The sequence below is a fragment of the Scylla paramamosain genome, chromosome 47 (assembly GCF_035594125.1).
Source record: "Scylla paramamosain isolate STU-SP2022 chromosome 47, ASM3559412v1, whole genome shotgun sequence".
Taxonomy (NCBI): domain Eukaryota; kingdom Metazoa; phylum Arthropoda; class Malacostraca; order Decapoda; family Portunidae; genus Scylla; species Scylla paramamosain.
Genome location: NC_087197.1, coordinates 786,011 through 797,500, shown reverse-complemented (window position 1 = coordinate 797,500; position 11,490 = coordinate 786,011). Strand labels below are relative to the sequence as shown.

Sequence of the window (11,490 nt, the reverse complement as noted above, 5' to 3'; positions counted from 1 at the left end):
TATAAAAAAAATACCCGATTTCTGGACACAAAGGACTAATATAAGAAAATCGTTGAGTACCCTTTCAAATGTTAGACTGGCACTAACACACACTCGGCACACCCTCACTCCTTGAACGTCAACTTGGCACTGGCTGGCACACTGGCATTGCCTCTCTGTGGTGCTTGGCGGGGTAGCTAGTTATTGTAGTACTCGTTTTTGGGGCTGCTGGCTCTGTGGTTCAGCTGCTGTTCAGTGAGCGGCGTCGCTTGTCCTCGGTTCGATTTGTTGGGATCTTGGCGGGAGAGGTAGCGTTCTCTCTCTCTCTCTCTCTCTCTCTCTCTCTCTCTCTCTCTCTCTCTCTCTCTCTCTCTCTCTCTCTCTCTCTCTCTTTCACTCTCTCTCGTAATTCTAGCCGCGCCATATGATTTTTTTTTCTTTACGCCACAGATCTCGCTCCTGCATCGCGTCAGTTGCTCTCTCTCTCTCTCTCTCTCTCTCTCTCTCTCTCTCTCTCTCTCTCTCTCTCTCTCTCTCTCTCTCTCTCTCTCTCTTTCCGTCGGTCTGTCTGTCTTCTAAATTTCCTGGTATTTTTTTATCCTTTTTATAAGTTTACCCTGAGTGCTCTCTCTCTCTCTCTCTCTCTCTCTCTCTCTCTCTCTCTCTCTCTCTCTCTCTCTCTCTCTCTCTCTCTCTCTCTCTCTCTCTAAGTTTCGTGACGGTGTATTATGCGAGGTGAAAGGATGAATCACTGTCGGCAATTCTTATCCACTGCCCTTGAGTGATTGATACAACTGATAGCTCTGGTAGTAATGCTGAGTGGCGGGGACTCCTGTAGACTTGTAGGGACAGTTATTACTACCCACTGCACTGTCTCATCCTTCAGAATATTAATTATATCTGCTTTACTTGGCTAGATTAATGTATTTGTTATTAGTGTGGGTAAATAGTAGGAATTTATGATACTGTCTGAAGAGAGGCAGCGGCAGATGTTGGGAGAGGTGGAGAGGCAGGGGGAGCACGACCGCCTGCCACTGTTGTTGTCATGAATCTGTGTGCGTATTTATTCGTATACCTCATCTCATTTAGGATTATAGTATTGTAGTAGTATTAGGGTGGTCCACGAGACTGTCCCATTCCATCATGAACTGTTTGTGAATGAGTGTGTTGTGTGTGTGTGTGTGTGTGTGTGTGTGCGCGCTCACTAGGCCATCCCGTGTCGGACTGGCGGCCTATATAGATAGATAGCTCTCATCTAATCATACTAATGTTCAAATCTTATAAAATTCCTTTCCTTCAAAGCCACCATATGTGTTGACAGATGACAAGTGACATAATGAACGAACTGGTATCTGGACCTTTTCCCCTAATTTCCTGCTACTTTTGCCTCATTGCTCAAGACTCCTTCAGGAAATGCTGCAGAATTCTCCTCATTTCCTACACCGCGTATTCACACCACCACCAACACGTCCTCGGCGCGCCTCTTAATCTCCTTCAATTACTGACAAACACGAAGAATGAGGCAAGAAAATCTGGCAAAGTTGGCGGGAGGAGGAGGAGGAGGAGGAGGAGGGGGACGGGAGGAGGCTGACTGACTGCGAGACTGACTCACTCACTCACTGGCTGGTTTGTGGTTGGTGCAGTGGGAGTGAGTGGTAGTGTAGTGCAGCGTGACATGAGCAGGCTTGGGTGTTGGGTGACGGCTTCACTTGTAAGGTGTCTGTGTGTCTGTGTGAGTGTGTGAGCGCCGTAACTCGACCGCCAGCCAAGATGAGTAAGGTTTTGGGAGGCTACATCTCCAACAAGAGGAGGCAGGCTCAGGACTACCTTGAGGTACGTCTGTTACTGCATGACACTTTATTCCAGGATGTCAGGCAGGGTCTCTTAGTGCTCCTCTGAGTGCAGGACATGCTCTCTTATCTCTTAGTTGTTTCCAATTATCCCTTCAGTTGCTTCCCTTGCTGTCTCTTGGATCTTTCTCCTCTCAGACTCGCCCCCGTATTCTGAAACGCTGCTCTTTCACCACTGCTATTTTCAAAGGCCACAGAGTTAATCAGCCGAGATCTCAAGACTGTTTCTTCTGTTAATAATGTAGGAATGTCGTTAATCTGTCACTAGAACCACATAAACATCAGTAGAAACCCTTGTAGCTTCAATTAGAGCCTTTTGAAGATAGTAGAGATAAGGTACCACGGTGTTTAAGAATCTCTCCCCTCCATCTCTCTCAAGCCTTATCAGCTGTAAGCCACGGCCAGTCATTGGTGTGAGTAGACCCTCTGGACCAATGGAAATAACCTTTGCCAGTTAAATGCTAGAGACCCCATTTATTTCTGGGTAAAATATGACGCCTTTTAAAATCTGGATCTGTGCACCATGAAGGAATCAACAGTGAAGCAGGGAGGGGCGTCCACTTGGGGTAATGGTTCACAAATGCTAAATCTAAGGTCCTTTGTTACGAGGCACCACCCTACCCCTAATAGCACAAGGAAACTAGATGTAAAAAAAAAGGAAAAAAAATACATAATTACCCATCAGGTGAAGAATTTCTCTGTATATGTCTCATTAATAGTCCTGAGAATAAACACACCTTCAGTTTTTATTCTGTTGTTTTCAATCATGGCAATTATTTTTTTTTCCAGTCATGGCAGTCGACGGTGTACTCCATGGTGGTATTCAGCGCCACCATGGTCGTCATCTTCTGGGCCAGCGTCTTCCTTTACACCTCCTTCTACTTCACCTTCATGCCGCAGGAGTCCATCACCTGGCCCATCCACTTTCAGTTCAAGTAAGCTCCCTTATTCCACGTGGTGTTGGTGTGGTGCTGGATATTTGGCTAATGTGGATGTTAATGTATGTGTTCCTTCGTCCTTATAACATCTATTGGTAACAGGCAACAAAAACACTGTACCTTTAACCTGTTCACTGCTACACAATTTTTCCTTTAATACCAACAATTTTTTTGAGAATTTTTTGTACTAATGTCTTGACCCTTTCACTGTAGTATGGACACAATTCACAGCACTAAAAGTAATGTATGGAATCTTTATAAGCATCCACAAGAAAGAAGGGGATGAAAAAGAATAGATGTTGCAATTTCTAGCCATTACAGTGTTTGGAGAGGTGTCTGAAGAACGAGGAAAGATGTCTGAGAGTAGCTAGTAATTGAGGAAAGATGTGTTAAATTTGGTATCCCTTCACACCTCTAGCCAGTATTGGTGACTGCATGGTAAAAGCATCGTTCCTTAAACCTGTTCACTACTACACTATTTTTATGCATTGTGTATCTCAATTTATATATTTTTTTATTAAATAGTTTTTGCTTTAGTGGATGTGTGAGCCTTTTGGTGCACACTTATCAAAAATTTTCCTTGCTGCAGGTCGTGTGAGAATGAACCGGGCATCTGCAGCAACCCCAACGCTGTGATCCCCGTGCTGGACCCGATGCGAGGCTCCCTCCTGGTACGGGGCCAGAAGTACCGCGTGGTGGTGGACCTGGAGATGCCCGAGTCGCCCGTCAACCAGCGGATAGGTAATGCAGGTGTATCCATAAGACCAGGTGTGTTGACTGGAGGGAGGTGTCTGCCTGTGTGGTGTGCTGCGTGTGTCATCCATTTGCTGTAAGATGACGTTCATTTGACAGTGGGCATGTCATTTTTATGTGCTTGTAAAAGAATGGCTTGTGTTGCTGTAAAAAGGACATGTTGCTATATATTCTGTGTTCCCACAAAAAGAAAAATAACTATATTGGATGAAAGCATAAAATCAGGAATCCTTCTTCTATAAAAGGAAGTCATTTTCTATTTTTATTTCATTTTATTTATTGATTTATTTTCATTTCTGTGCTTTCCTGAATACAATTTCTGCACGTGTTACTCAAGGGAATACTGTGGTGGTTCCAAGTTTACCCATTGCTTAGGTGCCAAGTGTTCATGCTCTCTGCCTCCACCCACACTGCAAGTCTTGAGTCCCTGCTGAGGGCTGTGCCTGGGGATACTGATGGAGTGGAGTGATTTTGTCAGAGTAGTGTTGTAAAAGGTAATCTTCCACTATTACTAAACGGGAAGATTATAATGAGAGCACTCTACTGTACAGTCTCAACATGAAGGGACAGGAGTAAACTTGTGCGTATTGTGAGGCCTTGCTATGGAAGTGTGTGGCTGGCTGTGCTATGCCTAAGCTCCTGTAGTAGGGTGATTCACAAGGGCCCTTCCATGAGGGGCCAACAGGGAAAAGAGTGTGTATGATAAGTGTATGAGTGTGTGGTGCTTTCTCTACGACGCCTTGTGTGGCACTGCTGGCATAGTACACAGATAGGTAGATGAATAGATAACATTCTTCTGGAACTGGAAATCCTAGTGCTTGAAGGGAGACACTGGAGAAAATAATGTTTGATGTACCAGAGAGAGAGAGAGAGAGAGAGAGAGAGAGAGAGAGAGAGAGAGAGAGAGAGAGAGAGAGAGAGAGAGAGAGAGAGAGAGAGAGAGAGAGAGAGATGAAGCAATAGGAGGTTAGCATGGTGGGTAATTACATGTTTCATTTCCCAGTAAAGCCTGACGTTGGGTGCACTGTGAGGGATTATGGAAGGGGGGGGAGTGTAAGGCGCAGGGGTGCTCTGCTAAAAGATTATCCCTTGCTCTTAAAAGTGGGGGAAGGCAGAGGGAGGCTGCCGAGTCATGGTGTGCTGGTCTAATGATGCTGCCTTCTGTTTTATTGACTTGGTGTTGCCTCAAATTCTTGCTTCAGTGCCTATCCTCCTCCTCCTCCATCTCTTTGTGTGTGTGTATGTTGTGTGTGTTGTTTAGTTTTAGTTTGTTGGCTTTTGTTTGCCTTTTTTCACAGCTAATTTGTTCATCTCTTAACAAAATTCTCTCTCTCTCTCTCTCTCTCTCTCTCTCTCTCTCTCTCTCTCTCTCTCTCTCTCTCTCTCTCTCTCTCTCTCTCTCTCTCTCTCTCTCTCTCTCTCTCTCTCTCTCTCTCTCTCACTCTCTCTCTCTCTCTCTCTCTCTCTCTCTCTCTCTCTCTCTCTCTCTCTCTCTCTCTCTCTCTCTCTCTCTCTCTCTCTCTCTCTCTCTCCTCTTAGAAGTGTGTATAATGTACATATGTCTGTATGGGTGGGTGGGTAGTGAGTGTACAGTGTTCAGCAGAGGCCTTGGTGTTTCAGGCATGTTTCTGCTGAATATGGAGATGAAGAACCAAGGAGGGGGGGACACTGAGACAGTCATCCCGCTCTGCAATGATGCGCTACAAGTCTGAACTGCTGCACTTCATCTCAACCACTGTGTTTGCCCCACTGCTCCTCTATGGCCTGCAGGAGGAGAAGCAGGTGGTGACGGTGGAGCTCTTCTCTCAGTACGAGGAGGACCCGGTAAGTGGTGAGAGGATGAGGGGAAGAAATGGTACACACATTCATGCTGGGATGGTGTGTGTGTATGTAAGGAAGGCAAGTGCAAGAGAGGTATAGATGCAAGATGTACCAAGTGGCAGTCAAATCCCAAACTTAATTCAAATCCTACCACTACAGCTGTCACAGTACAACTAACTCCCTTTACCACTATCCCTTTCAAGCTGCTTCCACTGTCGGAGGTGTACATAGAGCTCGCCTCTCGCCACGTGGAGCTGTACGCGGCTCAGATGCGGATCCACGCCACGTTTTCTGGGCTACGTTACTTCATGTTCCACTACCCGCTGAGTGCCGCAGTGGTGGGCATTGGCATCTGCATGGTTCTTCCTCTCTGCTGTTGTTATCCTCAGCTGGTACCAGTTCTCAGGACCCACCTTCTCTCCTGTTCAGCCATCAAGGGTGAGGTCGTGCTTGTTCACTGTGACGTTTCCTGTGTGTCTCATTATTACGTTGAATTAATATTTTGAGTGTTTCTTTTATACAGAATTTTAAAGTCCATATTCAGTTGAAGGTGATTTGAGCACTATGCAAGATGTTATTTATTTATTTTATTTTATTTTTTTTTGTTCATTATGATTTTTGGGGATTTAAAAGTACTGTAGAATGTCTTATTGTAATTAATATGACAAGTAGAACAAGTGCAAAGCTCTCTCTCTCTCTTTTTCTATCTCTCTCTCTCTCTCTCTCTCTCTCTCTCTCTCTCTCTCTCTCTCTCTCTCTCTCTCTCTCTCTCTCTCTCTCTCTCTCTCTCTCTCTCTCTCTCTCTCTCTCTCTCTCTCTCTCTCTCTCTCTCTCTCTCTCTCTCTCTCTCTCTCTCTCTCTCTCTCTCTCTCTCTCAGTTAGTGTAGCATGCAGTGTTCACAGGACTAATGCTTTTCTCTGGGCAGGGTATGGTGTCCTTCCCTAACGGCAGCGCCTCGGCCATCGGCACACACGTCACCCTCGCCAGCAACCAAGAGTGAGTGTGCGGAGACTCTTCCTCCCCAGACATCACGTACATTTCCATCCAATAGTATTTACTGCCAGATACCTTGTGGATATGAGATAATCACTCTTTACCACTCAGATCTTTCCATGCAGTCTGAATGTGCACCCTTTGTTTTACCTCCTAACTCATGTTTTGCAGAGGTGGGTGGAAGATGAGGACAAGGATGATGGTAGTGGTGGTGGTGGTGCTCCCAGCTCCAGGGTGTCTCAGGTTGAACCAGAAGAGAATAGTGCCAAGGGTGAAGATACAAAGGTGCCCAGCGACTCCCAGGACAGTGAAGTGAGTGAGAGGCAGAGAGAGAGAGAGAGAGAGAGAGAGAGAGAGAGGAGAGAGAGAGGAGAGAGAGAGAGAGAGAGAGAGAGAGAGAGAGAGATGGTAGGGATGGGTCTTCATTTTAGACACAAAAGCTCCTCTTCCCTCTTCCACAAGTGACTCTTCTCCTTCTCCCAAGCTTTTGAAATATAGAAACTTTGGTCCTCACTGCCACCCTGCCTGTGTGGAGACTATTCTCCTTTCCCTTGGTGTCTGCTGAAGTGGGACAGATAATGAGGATGGAATGGGAAAAATGAGGGAGAAGGACAACAGATATGAGAAGGGATGGTTGTTAGCAGAGGAGAAGGATGAGGAGAGGTGATTACAGTACAAAGAGGAAGATGGGATGGGGAGAGAGAAGGACAAGGAAGAAGGAATCTAGAGAGAGGAGATAAGAGCAGCGATGTTATATGTCAGAAAAGTTACCTGTCACCTGCCCTATGGTATAGGATTATGTTCAGTGTGTGCTGTCTGGCCTTGCTGTGGACTGTGTGGCCAGCTGTGCTATACCTAAGCTCCTGGGATGTAGTAGGGTGGTCCATGAGACTCCATCTCCACCAGGGGCTGAAGGAGCTAAGAGTATGAATGATGAGTGTGTGAGTGTGTGGTGTTTTGTGTGGACTGCCCCTTGTGGGATTGCCAGCCTGGTATATAGATGATAAGCCTCATACTCTGCTGATTGTGGTGATGGATGCTGAATCTGTTTTGTTCTCTGCATCAGATGAGCCAAGACTCTCCTGTTGGTGAGAAGGCCAGTGATCGAGAGGACTTTGAGATAGTGAACTCCTCCAAACCACAAGGTAGGTATTGTCTGTTTATTTAATAGACCAATGCATCCATAGTGAAAAGAGTTAATGGAAGTGTTACTGGCTGTGTGGTACAGGAACAAATCTGCCCACAGTGATTATATTAAGGTCTTGCTATATTTTTCTTAGGATTATTTAACATACCTTCACCTATCATGTTAGAGATAGAGATTATTAAGGAAACCAGCATTATGTAGTGATGTAGAGATGGTGTTTCCCCCTGCAGGAGTGACCTTGAAGGAAGAGGAGGAGGAAGAAGAGGAGGAGGCATTCCCCAGCCTTAAGAGGACCACAAGTAGTGAAGGGGAGAGTGTGGTGCGTCAGAGGGTCCAGGCTGTATCTTAGGCCGTGGTGCAAGTGTGCAGCTGAACGTGGCACAGAGACAGATTTGAGTGCCTTGTGTGTTCCACTGTGAGTCAGGTAGAGAGTATTGGTGTGCAGACTGTGACAATGTGCTTTCTTTATTCCACAGTTGGCAGGTGGTGCTTTGTCTGGGCCACTTGTATCGGATTGCCAGTCTGGTGTGTAGATAGGTGTCAGGGTCAGGGTGGGTAATGTTGGGCCGAGATATTAATATTCTCTCTATCAAATGCCATGTTGATTCCACAGTAGGTGTCAGGACTAGTGTAGGTAGTGTTAGGACTGAGATGCAAATACTCATGTGCCTTGTTTATTCCCAGTTAGTAGGTGTCAGGGTCAGAGTGGATAGCGTTAGGGGGTAAAGCATCAACTATCATGTGCCTTGTTTATCCCCCAGTTAGTAGGTGTCAGGGTCAGGGCGGATAGCATTAGGGGGCCAAGCATCAATTGTAATGTGCCTTGTTTACTCCTGGTGCAGGCAGTGAGTATTAGAAGCAATGCATAAACATTAAACTCAAAAAACCACTGACATTCCTTAGTATTGCAGATCCTACTGAATTACATTTGAGATAAAGATGTTTTGGGGAGTTTAAGTACTCTGTAGGAAGGATTTAAGTTGATAGTCACCAGGCTTTTTACTTACACTGCATCAGAAATAAGGTGTGTTAGTCATTTCAGGCCAGTGTTGTAGTTACTTAACATTCCTTTAATTGTAAGTGTTACGAGGAACATTCCATTAACTTTTTGTGGCAGGTGAATGAAGAGAAGAGCATTCCATTGTGGTGTATTACTAGTCAAGGGAAGGAGCCTCTGAGCTTTACTTAATTTTGTACTTAATTGTGGCAGGTAGCTTAGGATCTAGTGATTGGCCAAGGGAACACAGTACAGCTGCCTTTCCCGCTGTTTAGTCTTGGGTGTGTATGGTCGCTGTTGCATTGCAGGATTTAAAAAAGAAAAGTTAAACATTCTCTCCTGTTCTTGTTATTATTACTGTGTATTTTGGATGAGTTTGGTTAGGTTTTTGCTTCTGCTTAAGCATCTGCTGATAAACATTACTGGTAAAGGAAGGGCCCCAGGGTGTAGTGGTGCTGGTAGAGCTTCAGGTGTGTGTGGCCACCTCTTGTTAGACACCTGGCCTCACCATACTCAGGTGTGCCCTACTGACTCATCCTCACAAATTATATACCCTTGTTCTGTTTACTAAGGTTTTTTTTTTTTTTTATTATTATATTCTTTATAATTTCATGGGTTCCTTTTTATTTATTTGTTCTTTCTGTTTTGTCACAAATAAGAGTTCATGCAAGTTTGTCTTAATTTATCATAGTTATCATCCTCTTTACTTCTATCAGTCTGTCTTCCGTCAGTATTTTTGTTTTGTGTGTGTATGTATGTGTGATGTTACCAAGCCTGACCTGAGGCACTGAGCAGAGGACAAGATGGACTTACAATTATTCTGACTGGACAGTGCATAGTACGTTGTATCAGTGCCAAACTCATTGTTAAGATGTGCAAGTGTCTGTGTGTGTGTGTGTGTGTGCTGTAGCTGTTAATCCTGTGCCTTGCAGAGTGCCAGCAATAAATCTTGTACTGAACTGTTTGCTGTTGAGTGCACCAAACCTCAAACTTCCCTCTCACTGGTGTAGCTCCTCTGCCTCACCAGTACAGCAGGACAATAACACTGGCACACCATGGTCCTCAGACACCCCAGACTCCCTCAGGCTAACACATCACTAAAGATTACAAAGGAAGAACAAAGCAATAGAATGGATGGTCCATACAAGACTTTTTGTGGTCTGGTGTACTATCTGGTAGAGCGTAAGGGACAGGACAGCCAAGGCAAAGGCTCCTCCCCACTCCCTGCTCCTCAGTACATGAGGGAACACCTGTGGCTGTGACAAAGAACCAGAATCATGTTTGGCCTAAAATGTCAGAAGCAACAAAATTACGATGATATATTGAGAGGAAAAGTACAAACAACATGTTGCTTATGCTTTTTTATTCCGGAATTCAGAAGAAAAAACAAAAAATGAAAAATCCATGAGATACATTAGTGTAATGCATGAGCCATCATAGACTCAAGTTTTGGTAGAGAGTAGAACATTCTGACACAATAGCATTGTCCGTCTGTCATCTGCCATGGTGACTTGGAAGCAAGGCGGCTGAGGGCAGGTGAAGTGATGGCTGGCGAGGCGTGTGCTACCACTGGTGCTGCTGCCTCTATACTGCTGTGGGAGACATGAAAGAGCAAGTTGAGTTATGAGTGACGATGATACACTGCATGCTGGTGATCTGCTGCCCCAGTTGTTATGAGGTTAAGTTAGATTTAAAAGAAGATACAAGAAGGAACTGGTTCTCAAATAGAGTTGTACATAGATGAATGGAATGGACTCAGTCGTAAGGTTGTTAGTGCTGAGTCATTAGGGAGCTTTAAAAGAAGATCAGACAAATTTATGGATGAGGATGATAGGTGGAAATAGGCAGGCATGTTTCATAGAGGGACTGCCACATGTAGGCCTGATGGTTTCCTGCAGCTTCACTATTTTCTCATGTTCCTGTACTGTAATGGAATGTGTCCAAGTAACAACCCACCTTTAGGAGGAGTGGCGGGAGCTGCTGTGGTAGTGTGAAGGGCATTGAGTGCTGCAATCTCCTCAGCAGTGGGAATAAAGGCCTTCACAGCTGGGGGAATGAAGGCATCAATTGCTGTGGGGCAGAGAAAACATGACAGAACACACACACGTACACACACACTCACTGAACTTGACCCGGACCTTATAATCATTTACTACAATATCATGAATATGTACTCGTATATCCAATCTTTCTCCAATGTACACAGATAGTAAAGGTGGTGATGAGTGGCATTTCAGCCGTAAAGGTGGTGGTGAGTGGCATTTCTGGCTGTTTCAGGGAAGGCTGAGTAGGAGAGGCAGGAGTGAGTGTTGCAGGAGAGGCCTCAAGTGAAGAGAGAGAAATAGGATGGAGGTTTGCCCAGTGCAGCACCTAGGAGCTGGGAACGTCATCCAGGTACTCTATTTCAAGTTAACCACCACCACCACCAGTAGTAGTAGTAGTAGTAGTAGTAGTAGAAGTACATAGAAAAATTACGTTATCTCGGAAGTCTTGCGATGGGAGGTAACTTCAGATAATGCTTCTTTAGCACTTCAGGGAGGTGTGTGTGTGTGTGTGCGCAAGAGTGGTCGTACCTGCAGGGGGTCCCATGGCGGCAGCAGCAGGGGCTGGGGCGGGGACGGCTGAGGTGGTGGTGACAGCAACCACCACCAGGAAGCAGAACACCACAAAGGTACGCATCTTGCTGCTGAGGAAGGGAACAGTGACCCATTATTGCAACTAAATCCACGTGGAACTCTTTACTGTTTTATTCTTTGGCAGTGGAGGTGCAGTCCTGTAAAATAATGTCTAATGGACCTTGGTGCTGAGAGTGTGAAAACTAGTCCATTATCACAATTAAATTCATGCGGAAACGTACTATTTTATTCCCTTGTTAATGAAGACCCAGGTAGGCTTTCCACTAACTTCACACATCAAACTGATCCCTTACAGACAGCAAGCAATACTTCTCTTACTTTTCATAGCTAAACATGTCACCACCACTACCAGACAGTTACACGACCACCATCACC

General features: G+C 45.2%; 2 protein-coding genes across 4 annotated transcripts in view; one reads left to right on the top strand and one right to left on the bottom strand.

Annotated features, from left to right (window-relative positions):
* The window catches only part of LOC135095000 (uncharacterized), an 8,247-nt gene extending 8,030 nt beyond the window's left edge, over nt 1-217 (bottom strand). The window contains exon 1 of one of the 3 annotated variants that reach the window (XM_063995575.1): nt 61-217. The gene's annotated coding sequence lies outside the window, so the exon portion shown is untranslated. The remainder of the gene's footprint in view (nt 1-60) is intronic. The other 2 variants (XM_063995576.1, XM_063995578.1) reach the window with 2 other exon arrangements.
* Nucleotides 218-1,749: 1,532 nt separating this feature from the next.
* LOC135094879 (seipin-like) lies at nt 1,750-9,438 on the top strand. The gene is made up of 9 exons (XM_063995354.1): nt 1,750-1,812; nt 2,284-2,313; nt 2,619-2,764; nt 3,357-3,508; nt 5,166-5,344; nt 5,545-5,779; nt 6,268-6,647; nt 7,402-7,480; nt 7,713-9,438. Exons 1-7 carry the CDS (start codon nt 1,750-1,752, stop codon nt 6,285-6,287), a joined length of 825 nt encoding a protein of 274 aa, XP_063851424.1. The 3' UTR covers nt 6,288-6,647; nt 7,402-7,480; nt 7,713-9,438.
* Nucleotides 9,439-11,490: the final 2,052 nt, after the last annotated feature.